The sequence below is a fragment of the Dromiciops gliroides genome, chromosome 5 (genome assembly GCF_019393635.1).
Source record: "Dromiciops gliroides isolate mDroGli1 chromosome 5, mDroGli1.pri, whole genome shotgun sequence".
Classification (NCBI taxonomy): domain Eukaryota; kingdom Metazoa; phylum Chordata; class Mammalia; order Microbiotheria; family Microbiotheriidae; genus Dromiciops; species Dromiciops gliroides.
In genome coordinates this window covers 137,580,389-137,607,157 of record NC_057865.1, presented here as the reverse complement: position 1 = coordinate 137,607,157, position 26,769 = coordinate 137,580,389, and the positions used below count along the sequence as shown (strand labels likewise).

General features: G+C 37.8%; 1 protein-coding gene across 2 annotated transcripts; it reads left to right on the top strand.

The window, feature by feature from the left end:
- On the top strand, positions 1-22,452 carry IFRD1 (interferon related developmental regulator 1). 2 transcript variants are annotated; one of them, XM_043968215.1, is made up of 12 exons: positions 1-132; positions 9,732-9,836; positions 10,001-10,085; positions 10,846-10,970; positions 12,558-12,715; positions 14,898-14,948; positions 15,037-15,215; positions 15,344-15,452; positions 18,359-18,493; positions 19,995-20,123; positions 20,735-20,830; positions 21,623-22,452. In XM_043968215.1, exons 1-12 carry the CDS (start codon positions 63-65, stop codon positions 21,710-21,712), a joined length of 1,332 nt encoding a protein of 443 aa, XP_043824150.1. In that variant the 5' UTR covers positions 1-62; the 3' UTR covers positions 21,713-22,452. The 2 variants fall into 2 exon arrangements, with proteins under 2 accessions (XP_043824150.1, XP_043824151.1); XM_043968216.1 differs by lacking the exon at positions 14,898-14,948.
- Positions 22,453-26,769: the final 4,317 nt, after the last annotated feature.

Here is a 26,769-nt window from a genome sequence, read left to right as displayed (position 1 = left end):
TGCAGCTCCATCGGCTGATCCTCGCTGTGCTTCCAGCTCCAGGCGGCACCGGGCGTCCCACGATGCCGAAGAATAAGAAGCGGAACACTCCCCACCGCGGCGGCGGCGCAGGAGCAGCGGCGGCGGCAGCAGGTGAGGGCCGTCCTACCACCGGCATCGTCGCTGTGGGCCTTTTCCACGCGTTGTCCCCGGGCTCGGGCATTATGGGAGTTGTAGTGCTCCTCCTCTGTTGCACCTAGTCTCGGGGTTGCCCCTGTGGAGGACAGGAGAACTACCATTCCCTACATGCCTTTGAGACCGTGCCCCGCTGTCCCCTTGCGCACAATGGCGGAGGCCCTGGGGGTCCTAGGCACAAGGGGCGGGGTGGGGGTGGGGAGTGGTGTGCTGGGTCCTTGAAGCAGAGAAGGAAGGGGGCGACTGGGAGGAAGGGAGTTTTCCCGGGACTGGGGTGACAGGACTTCGCTCCCGGACATTCCAGCCCCCTCCTTTCTTAACCCCCTTTCCAAAATGGAGTCTCCAGGGAATGTCACCCCCCCCGCGGGCCTGGCACTTTCCTTCCCAGAGTCGGAATTCCTAGTTGCTTCTGGCCCTTCCCTCAGCCCCCTCCCCTACCCCTCGTGCGTAGGACCGGCCGGCGCCTGCGTCAGCCGGAACGGGGCCTGACGCTGTGGAGTGATAGCAGGGATCTAGGTCGGCTTCCCCGGTTTCTCTGACCTCCACTACTACTCCCCAACCACCAACCTCCAGGGGTGGCCTTGGAGCGGGGCTTCCCATTAGACAGCAGCACTAGCCCTTATTGCCATCTCAGGACAGGCCTCTTCTCTTCCCTCTCCAGGCTCAGGTTACGGCGCCCCACTCCCCACCTCCTGTCTCTGATCACAGTACTCTTGTTCTTGTTCCCTTTCCCTGGTGGATACTTGAATTCTAGACCAAAATAATGACTTGGAGGAACAGTTTTTTTTTACATTCCTCCCCCAGATGTTCCGAAAACAAGAAAAAGAATAAGGAAGGGGCGGTGAGAAAAAACAAACTCTTATTTCTTTACTTGGAAACTGATGTATAAATATTCTTCTATTCCTGTTGACCAAGTGGACACTGCTTTAATCGTTATCTCTCTACTCATATTTGAGTTACTGACTTTGTCTCTGTTCTTATCCGGGCTCAAATCTTGTACAGAACTAAACAACTTAAAACCAAAACACATCATTTGCCTTCCTAGTTATCATTAGATAATTGAGTTTAAGTTTCTCATATCTTGAAGGACTATCATCAGTCGGTATAGGCATGTAACTAAATAATGCAAGTTTTTTGAAAAGTTTTAATTAACACCACTGATAATTGAAATTCAGAATGATTTGCTTTATTTCATATAGAATAGTTCAAATTTTAGTGTAGAGGATGATTCTGAGTTAGTACTCTGGGAAAAGTACTAACTGATAGAATTTATTTATAGAATTACTACTCCCTGTACAAGCTTGTACTCCTATCAGAAAGCCTATGGAATAATTGCTATGTTCTACAAAATGCTTTTTAAAATAATATTTTATCTATTTTTCTCTGCCTCTCAACTTTGATTTTCTCTAAAATGTATAATTCTTTGATTTCAGCATAGTCAACTTGGAGTAGTAGGTAAAGGTAACTAGCCTTGGATACATACAGAACTAGCGTTTGACATATATAATAGCTCTGTGGACAAAATCTCAGCACCCCAAGCATCAAGCTAAGTTGGAAATTATTTGTATGAGTGGAGGAGGTTCTCCATTCCAAATTATGACCTAGATGTTCACTTTCCCCCTCAAAAGAAAATTATTTCAGCTGCTATCCCAAGTAGGTGGTGCTTCCAATATAGAATAAGCTGTGCATCATTTGTTAGATGTGTGTTCAATGAAGAATGGAGTTTGCATCATTCCTGAAGTATGCATAAATGATAGAACTTGGCTGGAATCTGTTTCTGGCAATTAGTGTGGATTCTCTAACTTGCCATGGGGTTCTGAGCAATTTGCTTCAACCTTTCTGGACTTTATTTGCCTTAACTGTAAAACGAGGACAAACTTAGACAAGCTTTCCTAAGATTTCTTCTGTTCCTTTCGTGCTCTTTGTGTTCTAATGTACCTCATTATAGTGTTGACACAGAAATTATGGAAGGAGAGCCTTAGACGCTGTTGTGGTAGCATGAGTAAGGCTGATACTATTGCCTTCCTTGTATTACAAACATACTATAACGCCCTTGCAACTGCTACATGGGCCCCCTTTTCTACCAGTAAATTGAATAGAGTTTTGAGTTCTCATTGTCAAACCCTACCTCCTGAATTTTAAAATTATTGTGTTTCCTTCATATAATATTAACTGTTTAGTGTCTAGACCTGGAGAAAGAACTTCAGACCATGTGCTAAGGAGGCTACTGTGAAGGAAGAAAATTGGGGGCTGGAGGGAGTATACCCATGGTGCTTCAGGATCCTACCTTGGCCAGTGTGCCCTGACTTTGGTGCTTATTCTAGACATCCTCTGATGGATTCAGTGATCATCTCCGTGCAAATGATTCTCAGATCTGTTCTCCAGCCTTAGCCTCTATCCTGACTCCAGTCTCCCACCTTTGACCGCCAAATTTGACATCTCAAATTTTGTTTCGTAGACTTCTTAAACACAACATGGCTAAAACTGAACTCATTATCTATCATTCTTCCTAAATCCTCCCCTCTTCCTGATTTTCCTTTTACTATGAATGATACTACATCCTTCCAGTCACCAGGCTTACAACCCAAGTGTCAGACTTCTTTTTCACCACCCATATATATATATCAGTTGCCAAGTTCTGTCACTTCTACCTTTTAATATTTTTTGCACTGTCCCCCTTTTTCCTCTGACAACTGCTCCATCCTGAGTCCAGAGCCTTATTACCTCACATTGGGACTATTTCAGTAACCTGCTGAATGGTCTTCCTGCTTCAAGTCTCGACCCCCCCTCCAGAGTGTCTGCCACTCAGCTTCGAAGTCGATCTTCCTGAAGTACAGGTCTGATCCTGTCACCCTGCCTTCCTTATTCAGTAAATTCCAGTGGTTTTCTGTCACTTCTTGAATCAAATGGAAAATGGTTTGGCTTTAAAGCCCTTCATAACCTGGCCTCTTCTTACCTCTCCAGTCTTCTTAGAACTTATTCCTTTATATCTATTCTTCAATCCAGCAATACTGGCTTCTGTGCAATAGTATTCCTTACTGCGTTTTCATTGACTGTCCCCCATGACTGAAACTCAAGTCTTAGCCAGTCTGCAAGAAGTTTGCAAAGCCACCATCTGCAAGATGCATTTTGTAGTCCTTCTTAATATTAGTGCTGTCTCTCTGAGATTATCTCCGGTTTACTGTGTATGTAATTGTGTGTTGCCTCCCCATTAGACTGTGAACTCCTTGAGAACAAGAATCATAGTTTGCCTTTCCTTTGTATCCCCTGTACTTTAGGACAGGACAGGGAACAGAGGCACATAATAAATGCTTGTTTACTTGACACAGGAGACAATCTGCTCCCATCTGGTGCAGTTGCCCTTGGAGAGGGGAAATAGATCCCCCTAAAGAATCTGACCTATACCTGTGACCGTAGAACTCTGAGAGGGAGGCAGCAAGTGAGAGGAAATGGGGGAGGGGAGGATGAATCATTGGGAAATGGGATGCTGGTGGGTCCAAAAGGAGCATCTCCTCCGACATGTTGGCACATTACTAGTTAATGGATCTGGCCTAGGTATTCTTGAATGATTATTGATCTAGTTAATTTTGAGAGGCAGCTAGGTGGCACAAGTTAACAGTGTTATGCTGGAGTCAGGAAGCCCTGAATTCAAATCTAGTGTTTGACACTATCAGTATGATACTGGGCAAGTCACTTAACCTCCTTTGCCTCAATTTCTTCATCTGTAAGATGAGGATAATAACATCTATCCCTCTAAGTGTTGTTGAGGGTAAAATAAGAAATATTTATAAAACACTTTGTAAATCTTAAAGCACTATATAAATCTTTTTGTTGTTTCTAAAGTCCCAGCTTTAAAACCCCATGAATCTCATCTTGGCCAAACTCCTCAAATTGGAACTTGATCACCGAGACCTAACCTTTCTAGTTCTACACTCTCTAATTTAGCACTATCCAGTGCATGCATGCTAAATATGTGTTTGGGTGAGATCCTTTAGGGGACAGTCATGGAAAGAGGATCAGGCAAAATTTTAGTTCTGTTCTTTTCCCATAATAACTGAAAAGTGTTACAGATAGCAAACTTGTATTTCTGTGGTACTTTAAGATTTTACAAAGTACTTTAGATGTAGCAACATATGAAAGTAATCCTCTGCAGTACAGACTGCAGATTTTAACTTCCATTTACAGATGAGGTCATTGAGTCTCAGAATGATTAGACTACAGTTATCCCTTCCACATCTCTACTTTCCACATTGTGGTTTTGATATATTGAGGGTCAGCATAAGAAATTAAGTGCAAATTTGGGGGGAGTTTTGTGGAAGTTGCAGGGAATACATGCAAAGGCCAAAAGAAGACAGACACATGGCCTGTGACCAAATACTTAACCCAAATTTTACAGTAAGTTACTGTAAACACCCCACAAAAGAAAAAGACAAAATTCAGACTTCTTCTCTGGTACGAAGAGAGGGCCAAAAATGTTTATGCAAGAAGGGGCATTATACCCCTAACCCCCACGATGTGGAAGGGATAACTGTATTTGCCCTAGTTGTCATGTATCTAGTAAATGTCAAAGGCAGGCTTTGAACATAGGTCTAGCTTCCAAATTCAGTGCTCTTTCTTTTACAAGTATATTAACTTAAGGAGTAGCACAAATGGAGAAATTCTGAAATGAAAGGAACCTTTTTAAAGTTCCCTTTAGAGATTTGTGTTGAATTGTCACTGTCACCATTTTCCTACAGTGAAAGTAATGAAATTCATATAATGAAATTCTTGGGTTCTGGTAGGGACCAATTCAGTATCAAAAGACCCATGTAGAAGGAGACAACAAATGGGAAGAAAATTTATAGGTTAGATCTTTGACTTTAAGATTTCATCTGTGTGGACCCAGCAACATAGATGACATAAATATGCTTTTTAAAGATAAATTTTAACTAACACCTTATGTTCTTATTGCTGCCTGAATTTTCCTGGTGTCTCCCCTCACCCCCTTCCAGAGAGCCATCCCATGTAACAAAGAATTAAAATAAACGGGGCGGGGCTGACAACTGTGATGTTTAAAATCTAAATTGTGGTCTCCTTAAATTAGAAGCTTCAGCACCAGTCTTTGGGCATTAAACATTTATTAAAGCATACAGGTATTCACAAGGAGTTCAGAAAGTTAAGAAAAAGCCTATCTAGCCTAGAGTTCCAGCCTGATTGGGTTCTTCCTCAAGTCCTCCTCCAGGAGCCTGCTTTAATCAGGAACTCTCTAGCAAGCTGATTGTGGAAGCTTTTTATAGGTCTGGAACAGAGGTGGTCCTTACACACTGCTTCAAGCTGATTGGTTGGTGTCATCCAAATCCATTGGTTTTGAAGGTGTTCTCAAGTTGAGTTCACAGTCTAGGTTCCTTAAGGGCTAGCCAGGTGTGATTACAATCCAATTAACTTGAAGTAGGCTAATCAGCAGTCAATCACTCTCACTTGATTCAATCAGTCTAGATTAATCTCCAGGTGGGTCTTTGAGTATCTGCTAAATTTCATTATTTCATCACACAACATACGTAATATTCCACCGTTGTGGACCCACCTCTGCAAAGAAGTGAGGCTAGATATTTCCTCATATCTCTAGACAAACTTCTTGTTTGTAATTTTGCAACATTTATTTTTGATTGTTTTGTGGCTTGTTCTTTCCACTTATATTCTTGTAGTTACTGTGTATACTGTTTTCTTGGCCCTGCTTACTTCACTTTGTATGGGTTCATGAAAATTTTTCCATGCTTTGACTGTATTCATCATGTTCTTTGTTTCTTATAGCTGAGTAAGTTCCATTACATTCATAATTTCTTAGGCCATTGGTTATGTTTGTTTATCCATTTCCCAAGCAATGGGCATCTACTTTGTTTCCATTTTTTTGCTATTCAGGATCTTTTAATGTTTTGTGGATAACAGTGTAGCACTTAAGGGCTGTCCATCTATATAGATTACATTGTAGAAAATAATTACAGATAATTAAGCATAGAACCAGAAGACTATCACAAAATAAAACACTTGTGCTTACCAATGATGAGCAATCATGGTCTAGTGAAAACAGTTGAATAACTCATTTATCAAAGGTGGAACTTGAACCTGGGTTTTCTTTTACTCATTTTTGAGTTCATCTACCATATTGCATCTCATTAATAATAAATTGTTGGGGGGTGGGGGGGGCGAGGCAATTGAGGTTAACTTGCCTAGGGTCACACAGCTAGTAAGTGTTAAGTATTTGAGGTTGGATTTGAACTGAGGTCCTCCTGACTCCAGGGCCGGTGCTCTATCCACTGCGCCACCTAGCTGCCCCAATAATATTAAACAGAACAAAATCTTGTACAAAGGAAAAAATAATAAGGAATCACAAGACCTGGTTTCTAGTCCCAGCTTCTGCCCTTGGGATCACAAGCAACTCACTCCCTGGGCTTTAGGTTTTTCATCTAGAAAATAGGATAATAGATTAAATGAACTCAAAGTTCTTTTCTAACTACAAAATTATAATAATGTTTTCCACACTTGCAATCTCATTAGGCTCTAAACTGCTGGAACTTTTAGGAAGTACCTTAAAGTAACAGTTATCTTAAAAGGAGAAACTTAGCAGTGTGCTCTGCTACTTCACATAAAGACTATCTCTGTCATACTTGTTCCTTTCCTTCTTAATAAGAAAACAAAAAGCTTTTAAAATTAAGAAAAATCATTATTTATATTCTTGGGAACATCGTGCAATTTTGTTTTCCTAAGTACTGCTGAAGCAGTAAGCAACAGAGTAAACAAGAATTTCTTGGATGTGAGAATAGTGGGCATAATCACACAGTACTCTATTAAGATAAGCACATTCATTTCTATTTTTTCAGTCATAATAGTATTTTATTTTTTTCCAATTACATGTAAAGATAGTTTTCAACATTTGTTTTTATAAGATTTTGAATTCGAAATTTTTCTCCCTACCTTCCCTCCCACCACCACCCCCCCAAGACAGAAAGCAATCTGATCACGTTAAATATATTTCCAGATTAATCATGTTTTGAAAGAAGAATCAAGACAAAAGGGGAAAACCTCAACAACAACAAAAGTAGAAATTGTATAGTTCAATCTGTGTTCAGATTCCACAGTTCTTTTTTCTGGATGTGGAGAGTGTTTTTCGTCATGAATCCTTTGGCATTGTCTTGGATCATTGTATTGCTGAGCTAAGTCTATCATAGTTGATCATCCTTGCTGTTACTGTGTACAATGTTCTCCTGGTTCTGCTCACTTCATTCAACATCAGTTCACTTAAGTCTTTCCAGGTTTTTCTGAAATCTGCCTCATCATTTTTTAATAGCACAATAGTATTCCATTACATTCATATACCACAACTTCTTCAGCCATTCTCCACTTGATGGACATCCCCCCAGTTTCCAGTTCTTTGCCATGACAAAGAGAGGTGCTATAAATATTTTTGTACAAGTGGGTCCTTTTCCTTTTTTTTTTTTTAATGATCTTTGGGATATAGACCTAGTAATGATATTACTGGCTTAAAGGGTATGCACAGCCAAATAGCCCTTTGGGCATAGTTCCAAATTACTCTCCAGAATGGGTAGATCAGTTCACAGCTCCACCAACAATGCATTAGTGTTCCAATTTTTCCACAGCTTCTCCAACATTATTTTCCTTTTTTGTCATATTAGTCAATCTGATAGGTGTGAGGTGGTAGCTCAGAGTTGTTTTAATTTGCATTTCTCTAATCAATAGTGATTTAGAGCATTTTTTCATATGGCAATAGATAGCTTTTATTACTTCATCTGAAAACTGCCTGTTCACATCCTTTGACCATTTCTTAAGTGGGGAATAACTTATATTCTTATAAATTTGATTTAGCTCTCTATTAGAAATGAGGCTTTTATCAGAAACCTTGTCTGTAAAAATTGTTTCCCAGCTTTCTGCTTTTCCTTCTAATCTTGCTTGCATTGCTTTTGTTTGTATAAAACCTTTTTAATTTAATGTATTCAAAATGATCCATTTTGCATTTCATAATATTCTCTATCTCTTGTTTGGTCATAGATTCTTCTCTCCAAAGATCTGAGAAGTAAACTATTCCTCCCTCTCCTAATTTGCCTATGATATCACCCTTTATGTCTAAATCATGTACACATTTTGACCTTATTTTGGTATATGGTGTAAGATGTTGGTCTGTGCCTAGTTTCTGCCATTACTATCTTCTAGTTTTCCCAGCAGTTTTTTGTCAAATGGTGAATTCTTATCCCAGAAGCTGAAGTCTTTGGGTTTATCAAGCAGTAGATGACTAAAGTCATTTACCACTATTTGTCCTGTGCCTAACCTATTCCAATGATCCTACCACTCTGTTTCTTAGTCAGTACCAAATAGTTTTGATGACTGCCACTTTATACATACATACATACATATCTTAATTTAAATTAGACTAGATTTTCTGATTGTCCATTATTTTATGTGATCCCCAAGAGTACCACTGTTAGCTGTAGTTGATTTAGTATTTTTTAATCCTAAAAGGGAGAGGCAGCATAGCATGTTGGTGAGAGGTGCTAACTTTGGAGTCAGGAAAACCCCAGCTCAAGTCCCTCTGGCAAATAGTAACTTTGTCTCCCTGGGCATTGTCACTTAGTCCCTCTTGGTCCCTACAATTTGAACAACTGACACTGTAAGGTACAGAGTAGATGTGGAATCTTCATTGTACTTGGGCCAATGAAATCACATATTAAGTCTAAAATAATAATAACATGAGTTAAATTTCTATGCACATAATGAAGATATCATTTGGTCAGGGTGACTGAAGCATTATAATTCTAAAATTGGGCATTACTGGGGAGATTTGATTTAGTATTTTAGAACCAAGATAGCCTATTTTTCTTTAAATACCATGTATATAACTGTAACTGTTCCATCTTTAGTCAGTGTTGGTCAACACTAAGAATGGAGAGTTTGTATTAGTAAAGCAGTGAATCCACTTCCATTATGAATGATCCTTCCCTGCTCCCTCCATCCCTCAATTTTGTAAACTTGGACTTTTGTTGTTAAGAGGTTAGAAGTTAGAAGTGGAAAGAATTGGAAATCTTTGAGTCCAACTCCTTCATTTTGTAGGTTAGGAAACTGAGGCCCAGAAAGTGATTTGCTCAAAGACATGTAGATATTACTGATATAAGAGACTTGGAATTCAAACTTAGATCCAATGCACTTAGCACAGTGCCTGGCATGTAGTAGGCATTTAATAAATGCTTATCGATTGATAGACCGACTTAAGTGCCCTGGCTCCGAGTCTGGCTCTTTTCGCTGTTCTGTGGTTCCCTGGATGAGATTAATATTAAGAAGTTACTGTGTGCATAACTGTGCTAGGTGCTAGAGGTTTTCACGAGTAGTGGATTTATGGTCTTATTAGGAAGAAACATGATATAAGTAATGATGACATAGGGTCATGTTCATGTATAAGAGAAAGAGAAATCAAAATGCTTAAAACAGGTCAGTTCTGCATTTTAAAATCATCATGAAAATCAGGTGAATATATTATCAAATCATCTAACTTTTTCTCCCTTCCTTTCTAGGTGGCCAACACCGAAATGTGCAGCCTTTTAGTGATGAAGATGCATCAATTGAAACAATGAGCCATTGCAGTGGTTTCAGCGATCCTGCTAGCTTTGCTGAGGATGGTATGCTTCCTTTTGCAACTATGAGAGTAGATTTTACTTCAGATGAAAGGGTATTTGTTTTAAAGTAGAATTATGGAAAATCTTTTTAGAAATTGAGACAAACAATTGCCCTATTCCTTCGTCTTTCTATTAAAGCTAATATTTCTTGGCTTGTATTTTATTAGGGCCAGAAGTCCTTGATGAAGAAGGAACTCAGGAAGATTTAGAATACAAACTGAAGGGATTCATTGACCTAACATTTGACAAGAGGTAAGCAGTATTTTGGGGGAAAAAAATCACATGGGACAGCATATTTTTCCTAAGGTCCAAACTATTGAATTTTGATGTTTTTTCTTTTTCTTTTGGATTCTAAACCCAGGCTATGGAATTAATCACCTGAATGTCAATAAATGGATTCAAATGAGTAATATTTTTTAGATTAGTGTTCATATACAATTAGATACCTGTATTTTTAAAATTATTGAAATATATTTAGCATGATGACAATTAGTTTTTAACTAGAAAGTACAAAAGTAGCTTTAACTTTTTCCTTCTGCCTCATAATGGGATAAAACAGGAAAATGGAGAAACTGAGTTGTTACATAAGAACCATGTAAGGGGCAGCTAGGTGGTGCAGTGAGTAACTCCTAGAGTCAGAAGGACCCTATTTCAAATCTGGCCCCAGACACTTAACACTGCTAGTTGTGTGACCCTGAGCAAGTCACTTAACCCACTTGCCTCAAACATCTGGAGCCATCTCCGTTGACTTGATGTATATCTTGCCATTTGAACTAGGTGGCTCTGGAGGAGTGAGGCTGATGACTTCCTCACTTAAATCTAATTCGCTGCAAGTCATGACATCACCTCCCCATGTTATGGTCCTTTTTGAGAATGAAGGACAAACAACAAAAAGAACCATATAATTTTAATACTTAGTATCCTAGAGTTATTAAAAAAAATGAGCTATCTACTGTCAACCTAAAAGCATCTTAGCTTTGATCATGTCTAAATGTTGTTTTATTTTCAATAGTGCGAAGACAAGACAGGCTGCTCTTGAAGGCCTTAAAAATGCAATGGCTTCTAAAATTCTTTATGAATTTATTCTGGAGAGACGAATAACATTAACAGACAGCATTGAACGCTGCTTAAAAAAAGGTAATACTTTGTTTTTTTTTTTTTGTGTGTGTGGGGCAATGAGGGTTAAGTGACTTGCCCAGGGTCACACAGTTAGTAAGTATCAAGTGTCTGAGGCCAGATTTGAACTCAGGTCCTCCCAAATCCAAGGCCAGTGCTCTATCCACTGCGCCACCTAGCTGCCCCCCCAAAAGGTAATACTTTTAAAACTTAGAATAGCATTGTGATGCCATTGCTCTTTTTGGGTGGCCTTACTTTGGGATGACTCATTGGTTGTGGTAAGTTTTTTTCAAGGGTTTTTCTGAAAGTTTCTGATAATTTTTGTAGCGAGGAAATTTGAAATAGATACAGTATGCCTCAATCAGTCTATTCAGGAGGCCTCAATACCATTTTTCACCTGTTTAATAGCTGACTGGGTTACTGTGGACAGGCCTTTTTGGTTGAAGAAATTCCTGAATCTTCCCACTTCGTTTTTTAAAAGCATTGATCATAAGTTATGACTTTGCATGTATTATGGATGTGAATTGCAGAACTTTAGATAAGATGTTTGAGAACCCATTATTTATATTTAACATATGAGTTCTCTTTTAAAGTACTATTAATCCAGTATTAATTTGCTTTAATTTCACTTGAACATGTAGAAATATATAGTCTCCATGATTCTCAAAATAATAATTTTAGTTATACTCATAAAAAAATTTGTCATATGCAATTGTACAAATAAAAATTCTTGACTATCAGGGAAATTTTAATGAAAAGAACACTATGCAGATGGCCAGGCCAGGAACTTTTCCTTTTATTCTGTAGGGAAGTCTTCCTCCCTCTTCTCCCCTTTGGCTTATTTATCAATCTATTGTCCAAACATATCTCCATTTAGGTAACAGCAGTGGCAGGTTATGGTAGGGTCTTCAGGCATACTTTGAAGATGGGGTAGGGAGAGAGATGGTACTAACCCTAAGAAAGAAAAAAGGTATACAAATAAACACGTAATTTGAAAGGAGACCAAAGCACTGTTTAAGGGTGTAATTTAGGTTAGGCAGTAATAGAAATAATCTGAAATGCTTTGGAAGAAATTAGTCAACAAGCTGTTAATTCAGCTCTTTTTTTGTTGTTCATTTGTTTCAGTCATGTCTGACTCTGTGACCCCATTTGGGTTTTCCTTAGCAAAGATACTGGAATGGTTTGCCATTTCCTTCTCCAGCTCGTTTTACAGATGAGGAAACTGAGATAAATAGGGTAAAAGATAACTTGCCCAGGGTACACAGCTAGTAAGTTTTTCAGACCAAATTTGAACTCAGGAAGAATAGTCTTCCTGACTCCAGGCTCAGCACTCTATCAGTTGTACCACTTAGCTGCCCTAAGCTTATTTACTTTTCATATTTTATCAAGTTTTAAGCATTTCTTAACTCTACAGAGGCTACAAAGATTACTTGCTCTAGCTAAACATACAACAGTTACAGGGGCTTGGGGAATAGACATTATAAAGTCAAATAAGACTATGGTGTTGCCATTTTTAGAAAAATGGTTATCCTCTCTCTTAAATCAAGGTTAATTTACTTGTGGCCATTGCATAGTCAATTTTATTTTTACTTTTGTTTCCTCCCCCAGGAAAAAACGACGAACAGCGTGCAGCTGCAGCACTGGCATGTATTCTTTGTGTACAACTGGGGCCTGGAATTGAAAGTGAAGAGGTTTTAAAGACTCTTGGACCTATTCTAAAGAAAATAATTTGTGATGGAACAGCTAGTGTCCAGGCTAGACAGGCTGTAAGTATTATGAGTCAATGTTCCCAGTTTAAGTATTCCTCAGGGGAATCCAGGCAGAAGCAGCACATGTAGTTTAATGTACTTCTCCTTTGATAACCATCTCTGTTTCTTCTTAGTGGTCTTTATTGATTTTTTTCCTTTAGTTTTAGGCAACAACATTTAATGCCATTGAAATTATTCTCTTGCCTCTTGTTTTTTTAGATTTTTCTTAAATCATATTTAGCAGATTTCTTAAAGTTAAGCTATGTCATACTATTAAATAATGTATAATGTATAATGTATAATGAAGGTTGTGGAAATCTCTTAAAGTAGTCCTGTCCTCCATCTACTTTGAATAGTTTAGGATCAGCTATGCAGAGTAGTTTAAAAAATAAAACATCTGACTCCTCACCTGGGTATGTAGCAGGAATAAGTGGCAATTTTTTGTTTTCTCACAAGGGGCTGAGAATCAGGAGGACTAGGATTTAATCTGTGCCCTATTCACTCCATTCATTGATTTGTCTAGCTCAAACCACTCTTGACCTTTTCCAATGGAAGCACTTCGGTTAAGTGCTGTCTTCCACTCCAGATACTCACAGATAAGCTAGAATGTGTGCTCCTTGAAGGCAGAGTAGGCTGTTTGGTTTGCTCTTTTATATCCTGGATCCTAGAAAGCCTAGCATAGAGCTATAGTGGGTTTTTTTGGGGGGAGGGGGGTGAGGCAATTGGGGTTAAGTGACTTGCCCAGGGTCACACAGCTAGTATGTGTTAAGTGCCTGAGGTGGGATTTGAACTCAGGTCCTCCTGACTCCAGGGCTGGTGCTCTATCCACTGCACCACCTAGCTATCCCTATAATGCTTTTAGTAGACCATGTTTGAGTGATTACTTGGACTAGACTCAGAGATGTTGTTTTCCAAGTGCTTCTTCTGATGTGTAGGTATATGTACATAGAGTTTTTAAAATCTTAAGTGCTAAAACTCACATTTTTTTGGAATAAGGATCGCAAATGAAGACTCAAGTTCCAGTTCTTCTTCAGATGTTTACTTGATGTGTGACTTTAGTGGTAACCTAACTTTATCCTGGCCCCAGTTGGACTGGATGGTCTCCCAAGTCTGTTTCAGTTCTTTGGCAACTAATTAGGATTAGGGATGATTGTTAAACTCATTGTATTAACTTGTGCATAGTCGATTTCCTCTCTCCTTTTTTTTTCTGGGGCAGTGAGGGTTAAGTGACTTGCCCAGGGTCACACAGCAAGTAAGTGTCAAGTGTCTGAGGCTGCATTCGAACTCAGGTCCTCCTGAATCCAGGTCTGGTGCTTTATCCACTGTACCACCTAGCTGCCCCCCAATTTTCTCTTAGAAGTCAGGTACAGTACTGTATAGAAAAATAATTTTTTATCATGTGATGGCAGTGATTGCAAAGAGCTCTTGTTATCAGGCAAAAAAAATCTCAATTTGACCCGTGAAAAGTCTGGTCCTGAGGATTTTTAAATCTTTTTTTAGGACAAAAGAGCAAAGAATAAACTTCTCTGGGATCAGCAGTTTACTTTGAGTTGATTTTTATAAAAAAAATTTTGCTCTTGAGCATTTAAAAAATTTTCATTCACAGAAGATAACAAGTAGATTGATTTTAGTGATCTTAGTAGAGAAATGCTTTTTTTTTCTTTGTTTTTACAGGAGAGATTTCTAAACTTGATCTAGCATAAGATTCTAATTGACTAATTATACAAATTAATATTAAGAAAAAATGTAGCAGCCCTAGGTGCTGAGAGAACCTTTTCTTTTTTGCTTATCAGCATTTCATGGCATTTTCTATATGAATTGTGTAAGTTTCATTTGATATGATTAGGGAGAGGAGGTAATGGAAATAATGGTCTTGATTGTAGGGGAGAGAACTGATGGATTCAGTTTATATTGCAATTATATTATTTATATGAGTTAAACTTGCGAAACTGTTTAAAGAAAAGTAGCATCATGGAATGATTTACTCAAGTCCACAATCACATTCTAACAGTTAGAATTAGTCCCCAAGTGTGTTAACTCCTAATCCAGTGCTTTTCTGCAGCACTGCTCTTGGGAACTTCAGAAATAAAAATCATTTAAACAATTTTCTCTTGAACTGAAATTACAATTTCGTTAGCCTTCAATTAAATAAAAATAAAACAGTAAGTATTAAATTACCTCCTTTCTCTTCTGTGTTTAGTGTGCAACTTGCTTTGGAGTTTGCAGTTTTATTGCCACAGATGACATTACTGTAAGTATAAAACTTAAATATGTTTTATTGTGCATCTAATATAATAAAATTTAAATTGCTCATCTTAATTTGTGTTCTTGTGAATTAGGAGTTATACTCAAATATGGAATGTTTGGAAAATATCTTCACCAAGTCATATCACAAAGAGAAAGACACTAATGGCATCTGCAGCACCCCTAATACAGTGCTTCATATCAGCTCTCTTTTAATGTGGACATTGTTGTTGACTATCTGCCCATTCAGTGAAGTGAACAAAAAGATTGAGATGTAAGTATTTAATTTTTGTCTGATTTCCGGAAAACTGCATTTGTTTTCTGATAGTACATTTAGGTATGAATTTCATTTTTTAAAAATTGTTTTCTTGTAGTCTAATAATAATTAACTGTGTTTTCTAGGCATTTACACAAACTTCCAAGCCTGCTCTCTTGTGATGATGTAAACATGAGAATTGCTGCTGGTGAAACTTTGGCTCTTCTTTTTGAACTTTCAAGAGAAACTGATAATGTAAGTATATCAGGTGCCTCATAGTAAATTACATCTGTATTTATGGCAAAGTTGCACTTAATTTTTTGTTCTTTGTCCAACCTTTTGCATTTACAATAGTGTGCTGTTATTTATTTGAAGAACTGGTATATCTCAAGACAGAAAAACAATCATTTTAAATAGTTATTAGTAGGTACAAGAATTGTAATTTCATTCAGTTGGCATGAATGCCTAAAAATATCAGTCAAAGGAGTAATAATGTTACATATAACTTATGTAGTATTTTGTGGTTTACAAAATGCTTTTACAGATATATTCATTTTGATTAACTTAATAAGTCTATGAGGTAGGTATGGCAAGTACGTCCCATGTTATAGTTAAGCAAACAGTCTTAGAGAGATTAAGTGATTTTTTTTTTCTCAGATCACACAGTATCTGGTGTACAGTCATTTTTCAATCATGTCCAACTCTTTGTGACCCCATTTTGGGGCGTTCTTGGCAAAGAAACTGGAATGGTTTGCCATTTTGTTCTCCAACTCATTTTACAGAGGTGGAAACTGAGGCAAACAGGATTAACTGACTTGCTATGGGTGACATAGCTAGTAAATGTCGGAGGTCAAATTTGAACTCAGGAAGATGGGTCTTTCTGATGGCAGACCTGGCATTCTTATCCATTGCTCCACCTAGCTGCCAGTTTCTGAGCAGGACTCAAAATCTTCCTGATGCCAGGTCCAGTGGTTTTTATCTATACTATGCTATCTTCCACAAATGGCAAGAAATTGGCATTGTGGTGATACAAGACCAGTACTGTTAATTCTTTTGGTAAAGAACAGATTTCTTTTTTTTTTTTTTTTTAAGTGAGGCATTTGGGGCTAAGTGACTTGCCCAGGGTCACACAGCTAGTTAAGTGTCTGAGGCTGGATTTGAACTCAGGTACTCCTTACTCCAGAGCCGGTGCTCTATCCACTGTGCCACCTAGCTGCCCCAAGAACAGATTTCTTAACTGTTAGTGGACATGATTTTTCATCATGAGTACTTTGGAATTTTCTTTGGTCATTGTATTGATCAGAGTAGCTAGGTCTTTCACATTTGATCATAGTTAAAATATTGCTGTTTCTGTATACAACGGTCTCCTGAATCTGCTCACTTCATTTTGTATCAATTCATATAAGTCCAGGTTTTTCTGAAACCACCCCCTTGTCATTCCCACAGCACAAATATGGTATTTCATTATAATCATATGCCACAACTTGTTCAGCCATTCCCCACTTGATGAACACCCTCTAAGTTTTCAGTTCTTATATACCACAAAAAGAGCTGTTATAAATATTTTTGTATATATAGGTCCTTTTCTTTTTTGCTTTGATCTCTTTGGGATATATTTGCACAGTTTTATAGCCCTTTGGGGTATAGTTCCACATTGTTCCTAAATTTGTGGTTTGAAGTTTTATTAGCGAGATCGAAGTGTTAGTTTTTTAAATACTTTGATCAGATGAATACTGAAAGGAAAAGTCACACAGCTGTGGACACTGAATTCGTTCCCCATTTTCATCTTAGCCCTCACCGCTGCATGTCAATTGTAAAGAATTGTTATCCACACAGTCCTTTGAGTGTTTCCCTACTCGACTCTTTTACACTTTACACAGTGGCTCTCCAGACATCCTCTCTCCTCAAATTTTTTATATTATCTTCCTCCTTGATCCTTAGCAGATATTTGTCTTCTCTTTGACCAATAAAATAGAGGTTCTATGTTGCAAACTACTCTCTCCTTACTCTTCACCTCAACACTATTCTTTATCACTACCCATTATCTCTTCCTTTCCTCCAATCTCTGATTAAAAGGTAGAATATTCTCCTTGTATCACAGTCACTCTTGTTCTCTCCATCCCCCTCTGTCTCATTTTCTTTATGAATTTGTTACCCATAGTCATTTACTCTTTTCTTATCTATCCACTGGCTCCTTTTCTGTCACCTTAAAAAACATACCTGTGTCTTCTCTATCCTTTAAAAGAAAAGCAAAACAACAAACTCTTGAGTTGACCTTGCCATTCAGGTGATCATGCTATATATCTCTTCCTTTGACAGCCAAAGTTCTAGAAGGGATTGTCTTTATCAATTTTCATTTCCACTTCCTTTTGACTTCCAACACCTACTACTCACCTGTGATATTATCATTGTTAAATCCAGTGGCTTTTATCTAGATCTTCATTCTGTTTGACCTCCTGCCTCTGTTCCTTTTCAGCCTCCTTCTGCAGGATCTTCATTCCCCAAGGTTCTGTCCTCATATGTTTTTCCTTGGTTATTTTATTAATTCCTTTGGGTTCAATTATCTGATTGTAGGTGACTGTTTAAACGTTATCCACTCAAGATCCCTTTTCACCCAAGAAATTTTTGCATGACCCCAGGTATATAGGTATATAAAAGAGGTATTCATAACCTTTTACTGTCGCCAAAATTTTCACAGTTCAGTTATGCAACCTCATACAGGGTTGCTGCCCACAGTTTAAGAAGCTAGGATCTATATCACCCATTTGGCATTCAAGATTGCCTTTGTGGCGTGGTTTGTTTTGGGTGTAACTACTTCTTTTCTCTACCTCTAAGGGCCTACTAGGCAAGAACCGTGTTGTGTCTCTTTTTTTCCTGCCCACTGCTTGTGGACAGACTTGGAACACATAAGTTGAACCAATCTATATGAATGAATTTAGAAGAGGAAAGGCAACTGATAAATAGTCTCTCCTGCATTTGGTGTTTATATGTCAGCATGCATGTGTTATGTATGCTAAAGTCTCACCTAAAGTATAGGAATAGCTGGATACCTATGAGGAAATTGGTACTTTTTTTTCCAAACTAAAAAACTTTTTACAGTGTGATGTCCAGAGAAAGTTAAAAATATGACCAGAAAAAAAAAATTTCTTTTTATTTACTAGGATTTTTATTATGAAGACATGGAATCTTTGACTCAGAAGCTCAGAGCTTTGGCTACTGATGGGAATAAACATAGAGCCAAAGTTGACAAAAGGAAGCAGCGCTCTGTCTTCAGAGATGTTCTGAGAGCTGTGGAGGTAATCTTCAATTCTTTGGCTAGATTATGTGATTCTGGAGCTACTTTTATGGTCACTGTTAACCAGAAGGAGCCACATGATTATTGTATTCTCTGTAGATCACAATGTAATGCCTTCTAGTAAAGAGATTTCTTAAAGTTCCTTAGAGCTACAGGAAATTAAAGATTACCACTTTAAAGTTTTCAAAGTGGTTTTCCATATTTTCTCATTTGTTTTTCAACAAAAAATACTGAGGCAGATAAAATCAATATAATCCCAGTTTTTCAGATGAGAAAACAAAAGCACAGAAAGGAAGTGCCTTGCCTAAATCATTTATATAGCTAATTAGTGGCAGAACTGGGATTAAAATGTATAGCTTCTATCAGCCTCATTCTCTGTCCTCAGATTAAGCTGTTTGCCTAGCCTAGTTGTACTGACTGCTGTGGGTTTTGAGCTATATGGCTATGAGCTACATGACATTAGATTAACTTTTGTAGTAGAGGCATGTGATTTTTATAGTATCATCTTTGTTACTAAAGTCTGCACCACACAACTTTTTAAAAGATTTCTTTAATATCATTCATTTGAGGGCCTTGGGCTGAAATAATCAACTGCTTTCCATCATTATAATTTATGTTTTTTTATGCCTGGCACATAGATGCTTAGTAACCACCTGTTAATTGATTGTTCCTCTCATGCCTGTTTTGTATTTTATTGTAATTTTTTGTTGTTTTGATATTAAAGCTATGTTAATAAGTTTTTGTATGTATATACTTAAAATTTTTAAATGGACTAGTTTATCTCTAAAGAAAACTTAAAGTTCTCAATTATGTGATTCTTATAACCATACTTGAGTATTTAGAATGGGAGTAAATATCACCAGGGTACAATAGTAAATGTTCCCAGACTGTTCCTCTGCCTGTAAAAATTTGGAAATTTTATCCAGGATTACATGGGAAACTGCTTCCAGTGTTCTTGACAATAGTATCTTTAAAAGAGCAATGATTTTGGAGTCATAGAATTTTAGATTGAGTGTTGAGATATCAACCATTATCTCTAGTTCAATCACCCTGTTTCAGAGAGTAGCAAAATAGATGGCCAGAAGGGTTGTGACTTTCTCAAAAATCACAGAAATTAAGTGACAGAGCTGGGTTTCAAACTAAGATTCTCTGATTCTCAAGTTCATTGGGAAAGTTTGGTACTCTATACAACAAAGTGATCTGGCTTTCAAGTCTTGGCTCTTCTACTTAATACATGCCACTTAATTTATCTGGGGCTAAGCTCTCTCATCTGTAAAATTAAAGAATTTAAAGCTAAGGTGAGCTCCAAAGTCTTTTCAGACTATGATCATTTCAAAATGTATTCATGTTTCAAATATGGATAGGAAGTCAAATCACTTTTTGCAAAATTGTTTAGCAATGCATTTATTTCAACATATGTGCATTTATTTTTGTTAGAAATTTAGTTGCCTATGGAATTAAGTTACATTTTTCCCTTTTTTTGGGGGGGTGGGGTGGGATAGGAGCGTGATTTCCCAACAGAAACTGTTAAATTTGGACCTGAACGTATGTATATTGATTGCTGGGTCAAAAAGCAAACTTATGACACTTTTAAAGAGATTCTGGGAACAGGGATGCAGTATCATCTTCAGGTAAGTTGCTAATATTGTCTGCATATTGCATTTTTAAAATTTTGAACAATTTTGCAAAATCATTTATTTAGTTTAACTTTTATATTGTAGTAAATAGATTTTTTCTAACAAAACTTTTAAAAAATACACTGTACACTTAGGGATATCTTTATTTCAGTCTTTCATAATTTTCCCAGATTTAGAAGTACAAGACCAAAAAGTTAGTTTCTGTGAATAAATGTAAGACCTAGGGATAAGGGACTATCAGTGATTTTATTGGTATAGGAAACTCTCCTGGGTAAGGAAAAACTCCCATTATCAATACAGGACATTTGCTTCTTTACAACTTTATAGTCTTAGACAGTTGCTTAGAATCACTGAGTGTTAAGTAACTGCCCAGCCTCAACATAGCCAATATATGTCAAAGGCAGGACTAGAACATAGGTTTTCTTGACTTCAAGGCCAGCATTCTATTTACTATGCCATGTTGCCTTTAAGTATAATGTAGGAATAATGTACTATGAGTTCACAAATGGAAAACTGACTGCTATTTGTGTTTATGCTGTTATTCTCTAAAGTTGCTATATAATATTTATTGACAAACCTTAAACTCATTGATTTATTTTTATTAGTCAAATGAATTTCTTCGGAATGTATTTGAGCTTGGACCACCAGTGATGCTTGATGCTGCAGCTCTGAAAACAATGAAAATTTCTCGGTTTGAAAGGGTAGGTTTTTAAAACCTTATTCAGTGCATTCAAGAAAAATTAAACTAAAAATAACATTTACACTATGAAGTAGATAGGTTTTAACTATAACTTCCAGTGATTTGGACCTAATGATACTATGACCTTAGCTTTATTTCAGTTGAGTGGGGATTTTTTTTTCATATTACTGAATTATGGTTTAACTGACTAAAATCTTTGTATAGTCTACCTGACTATACAAATTACATAGGTATTTATTATACATATGTTCTAAATAACAGGCCCCCCCCCCCTAACCCTCCCCCCCAAAAACCAAACAAACAAAAAAAACAACCCACAAATGCCCACCCAGGAACAACCACACCCAAAGGAGTTTCCTTTTCTTTCTTAGTTTTCTGTTTGAGAGATTTCTCTCCTCCTTTCTTTTACTTTGACAGCTGTATATCCTGCTACTGTCTGGGCTTCATCCTAATTTCTTAGGTTCATGTTTAGATTTTCTATGGCAATACACCAGTTGTCAGGGGCTAAGAAGAAAGTGAGAAATGGTGTAGCAGAGGCCAGAGACATGTTTGTAGTGTTACAAATTAGAAATTGGCATTATAGGCTCATTAAGCCTTTCTGTTCTAGCATTTGAATGTGACCATATATAAATGTTTCCATGAAAAAATTCATAGTTTTTTTAAAGAATCAGTTTATAAACTTAACTTTTGCAACACACTGTCCTTTTATAGTGTTAAGCCAAAAAGTGTATAAAGTTTAGCTATATAAGCACATAAAAGTCTTATTTGACTCATTGTTTTGTTTGTTTTTTAGCATTTATATAACTCTGCAGCATTTAAAGCTCGAACAAAAGCTAGAAGTAAATGCCGTGACAAGAGAGCAGATGTTGGAGAATTCTTCTAGATTTCTGCTATTTAAAGACAACTACTCATTTCCTAATTCAAGATCTTTTCTATAATTTCCAAAGTATTTAACAATTTTTATCATGGGGGTGTGGGGCAGGGTGAACATATCTAACAGATAAATTTTGTAATGGGGCCTAAATTCCTTATAACATTTATTAATGCAGTATTGCAAATGAGTGTAATTATTGAAGCTTCTTTGTATATAGAATTAGTAAACTTTTAAATAAAGTTTTTATAATGTTTGATCAGAATCCATTTATGAAGCAGGGCAAAAATTCTCATAGTTCACTCAGATAATTTCCTGAATGAAAAAGGCATGTTATAAATTATACAAGGTTATGTATATCTTAGACTCTTTGATTTCCAGAAATGTTAATTGGCTATTACCAATCCACATTCTTACCCCTTAAGGTTTATAAATTTCTACCATAAGGTAGAAAAACAGTGACCTAATTTTGGAAGTTTCTTCGTCTCTTAAAAAGCTGCTATATTTGCCCTTTAAATGGAAGTTGATAATTGTAATTGTTCAGTTGGCAGACTGGACTTGAAAGGAATTTCATTGCACAATATGTGCAAACTTTCAGCTACACAAAGATATTAGATAGTGCTCTTAGTATTAATAAAATGTTATATGCCATATCACTCATTAAACTTATCTTTAAAGGCAATAACACTTACTTTATTTCCTGTGTAAGACCATGTGTTCATTGCTTTAAAATAAAGATCTTTTTTCATTAAGTGTTTCTTTTTTTCAGCAGTGTGAAGCTTTTTATTAATTGAGGTAAATACTTCTAATTGACTTTGGAAGAACAAGCTTAATCCTTGTACTTTTTTTTTTTTTTTTTAGTGAGGCAATTGGGGTTGTGATTTGCCCAGGGTCACACAGCTAGTAAGTGTTAAGTGTCTGAGGTCGGATTTGAACTCAGGTACTCCTGACTCCAGGGCCGGTGCTCTATCCATTGCGCCACCTAGCTGCCCCATCCTTGTACTTTTTAAAAGTCTTATGTAATGCCCCAAATCTGCAAATGTGTGTGTCATAACATGACTAATTAGATAATGCCTTGAAATATTTTTTCCTTTACAAGTAGACCCCCAGAAAAGTGAAAAGCAAGTTTTTAATGCCTAGTTCTTTTGAACTATTCCAGAAAACATTGTTTAAAATTTGAAAACACATTTAAAATCTAGAATGTATTGTTGTCAGGAATCATGACTATCTGGAAAAGGATGATAATCAGGTAGCCAGAATGGCTTCCTCAAAGAGTAAGTCTTGCCAGACTAAATTAATTATTTCTTTTTACAGGATTAGAATGTTAGACTAGCAATGATGGAAATGAATTCGGGTAGGTTAACTGCTATATTAATATTTTTATTAATGATTTGGATAAAGGCAAATTGATCAAAGAGCATCGGGGCCAATCTAATAATTTAAGACCAGTATTAATATGGTAAAGTTAAATTCACAAATAAAAAATGAAGGAAGATCCTGGTACACAGCAGTTAATCTGAAAAATAACTCCCAAATTTTTGCAAGCTTTGTATGTAGAAAAAGTTTGATACAGCTGCCAAATAATAACATACTTGACATCAGTGTTTACGTAACATTCCCTTGGGCCAGTTGCCCAGCCAGTATTCATATTGGCAAGTTGGATTCCCAGTGAGAGAGGTTCCTTCCCTCAGAACCTAGGGTAGGTTCTTTTTACTGTGGGATATTTGCTGAGAAGATGAGAGCAATAGCGGTGGTTACACAGCAATCCCCTCTCCAAACAGGAAGATGCCCTCTCCCCTCTGCGCACAGCCTGCCTTTGGGAGAGTGGACTGGCCCTAGTAATCCCTTGCTCTGCCCCCTACCAAGCTCACTTTGGGGCAAGGGATTGGCAATGGACAAATGACTCCCTTGCTCTGCTGGCCTTGCTTCTTGAAGGCTGACCGTTTAATCCACTGCTGGGTTGATTCAAGCTAATTCAGTCATTCAGCTGCTGTTGCTACTAGCTCTAGTAGCTGATAAGACCTCTCTGATAGAGCTTCCAAACTGACTGATTATCTAGGCACTCCCTAATACTTGCTCACCTAAAATCTGGAAGAGATAAATTAAAAAGAAGCTATGTTTGCATGTAAACATGTGAGAGAGGGAGATAGGGCCTTCCCCCCTAGAAATACTTGCTACCCAGGGCAGGGGGTGGGTGGTAACACTGCTTTAGCATAACCACCAAGGTTGACTACTAGCAGCCAATTAAGGCGTCATCACCAACCACATGATACAAATAACCCTGGTGTGATGGCCCACAGAAATTAGAGGATATCTATGCTCTGAGGGGGCTGAAGGTTCGAAAAAATGTTTCCTGTCATGCATATGCAGAAACAAGACCATCCTAAAGCTGCATGTACTTTCCTGGAATATTGGCTAAATACTCCCTAAATATAGGTGTTGGGTGTGTTTTGGGAGTGAGAACTAATTATTTGCAAAACATCTCATTTGATACTCCAAACTGTGAGTCAAATACTACAAGCGTGTTTTGCCCCATTTTGCAAATGAGGAAAGAAGCTTTCAGAGGTGAAGTGACTTGCTCATGGTCATAGTCATATCACATGGAATTTAAACCCAGGTGTTTATGACTCCCAAGTCTGATGTTCTATTCACTACATTAGGCTACTTAAAAAACAAAAACCATCTTGGGCCTGTTGTAACTGCTTCCAGACTATGTCTTCAATTTTCTGTTCATAATCAGACAACCCCGTGTAGTAAGAAAATACCTTGGAGAACCATTAGATTGTGAAGTCCTTGAGGGCAGGCACTATTTTCCCCTTTTTTGGTATCCCATTGAATTGCTAAGTTATAAAATAGAGGCAGGTACACCTGAGGTTCTTTGGGTTCTGTTAAGGGATAAAATTCTAGCTAAACTGTCTAAAATATCTAATGAGTGGTTGCCAATAAATTATAGCTTTAGCAAGGGTTAGACTTTTAAGCATTTATTTTTATTTTTTAAATTTTTTTAGTGAGGCAATTGGGGTTAAGTGACTTGCCCAGGGTCACACAGCTAGTAAGTGTTAAGTGTCTGAGGCCGGATTTGAACTCAGGTACTCCTGACTCCAGGGCCGGTGCTCTATCCACTGCACCACCTAGCTGCCCCTTAAGCATTTATTAAGGAGAATAAGAATTTGGTAAAGAGAGAGGAATCTAGGCCTTTAGAGTGCATTTCTAGCTCCCTTCTCTACCAGCGTCCCCAGGAAAAAAGCCCCAGTCAGAGCCAGGTTCCTCCTCCTTCCTCCCTCTAGCAAACATCACTTCCTGACGCCAAAGAAAAGATGCATGTTCTTGCCCTCAAAGACCTTCCTTTCATGGGCAGAACTCTTCTACAGTAAGTCTCTAGCAGGTGGCATCATTCCAATCGTTACAGTACTCACCAGGAAAAACCACGATTGGCAGCAGAAACTGGGGGGGTGGGGTGGGCAATCACACTTTAATTATACAAAGAGGGTATGGGAGCAAAAAGCCCCTGAAGTCAGAGGCAGACTGTGGCATAGGGACGGGGAATATGATGGTGAAGAAAGGAGAGCAGGCATTGCGGAAAAGAGGCAGAAGGATAGTGAATATCATTCACATAACCATGAATTTGAGTGGGGAGCACTAGGCAGCATGGACCTGATAAGAATGGGTGATGGGGAGGGGGGGCAGGAGTTTGAGGTCTCATTTTTAATAGGGTTTTTTTTTGGGAAATGGCCCAATGCCTATCTCTCATCTTGGCATCAAGTTCATTAACATTTCTAAATCCTTTCAAAAGTTATCAGTAAAACTTTAAAGTTAGATCTTAAAAGTTGGCACCTTTTCCATGTTTTTTTTGGTCTGGAACTGGAGATCTAGCATTTTTCTGGAGCTTACATATCCTAGAACCAGAAGGCCTTAATATAGCAAAGCCTAGTTGGTTTCCACTAATTGATCACATTACCAGGATGTGATTTGGTTAATTCATGATACAATTTGTAAAATATGCTCCTTTGATCTTTGGAACGGTTTGTATGTGACTTCCAGGTTCTCCTTTGCAATCTTTATGCTATTGTTCCTTTATTCAGTGTAAATATAATCTTAGGATACTGACTAGGGTGGGGGCTGGTGGAGGTGGTCAGGAGGACCAGAATAGGTTATAATTATAACACAATCATGCACTGAGCAAAGTGACTGGCACATAATAAAAGCTTCATAAATGCATATTGACTTGAAAATACAGAGGAAGGCAGGGAGACTGGTTAAGAATCTCAAGTTCATGTTATGAACACTGGTTAAAAGAACTGGGAATGTCTGCCTTAGAAAAGAGAGTCCTCAGGGGAATGTGGTATCCAATTTTTATCTGGTGGGCAGTCATGGGGAAGAATTAGATCTGTTCTACTTGGCCACAGGGCCAAGAACTAGAGGTGTAATTTAACGAGACAAATCTGGGTATGATAGAAAAAAAACTTCAAATTAGAGTTGGACTGCATTAGGAGGCATAGGATTTCTCATCACTAGACATCTTCAAGGAAAGGGTGGTATGTTGTAAAGGGGGCTTCTTTGGTTGGATTATTTTGTTTGGGTTCCTCCTGACCAGCATCTTATGAAGTACCCTTTCATATGCATAAGTATAATTCTTCCTTGCATTTGCAGAGAATTTTTCTCCTTAATCATTTAACTTGTAGCATAATTCTTTGTCCTCCCAAAACATCCTATTCCTATAACTCTTGGTATTGAAGGTGAGCCTATGTTCTAGAAAGATATGTCAGCAGAACACAAACCTCTAGGAGGGCTTTCCAAGTTGTAAAGACTGAACAATGGCCTAGTCCGATAAGTTAAATTTGGAAAGGTTTAGAGTCTTTCCTGGTCCCCAGCTAATCATCTCTTTGACTTTGACTTTGACTTTGACAACAACTCATGAAGATTGTTGTGAGCTGTGCACAGTCTGAATCAGTGGAAGGAGCCAGGCTGATGAAATAACGGATATTGGAAAATTACATGTAAAGATATTGAGTTCCAAATTTTTCTCCCAACCTCCTTTCCCTCCTCCCTCCTGAGGCCAGCAAGCAATC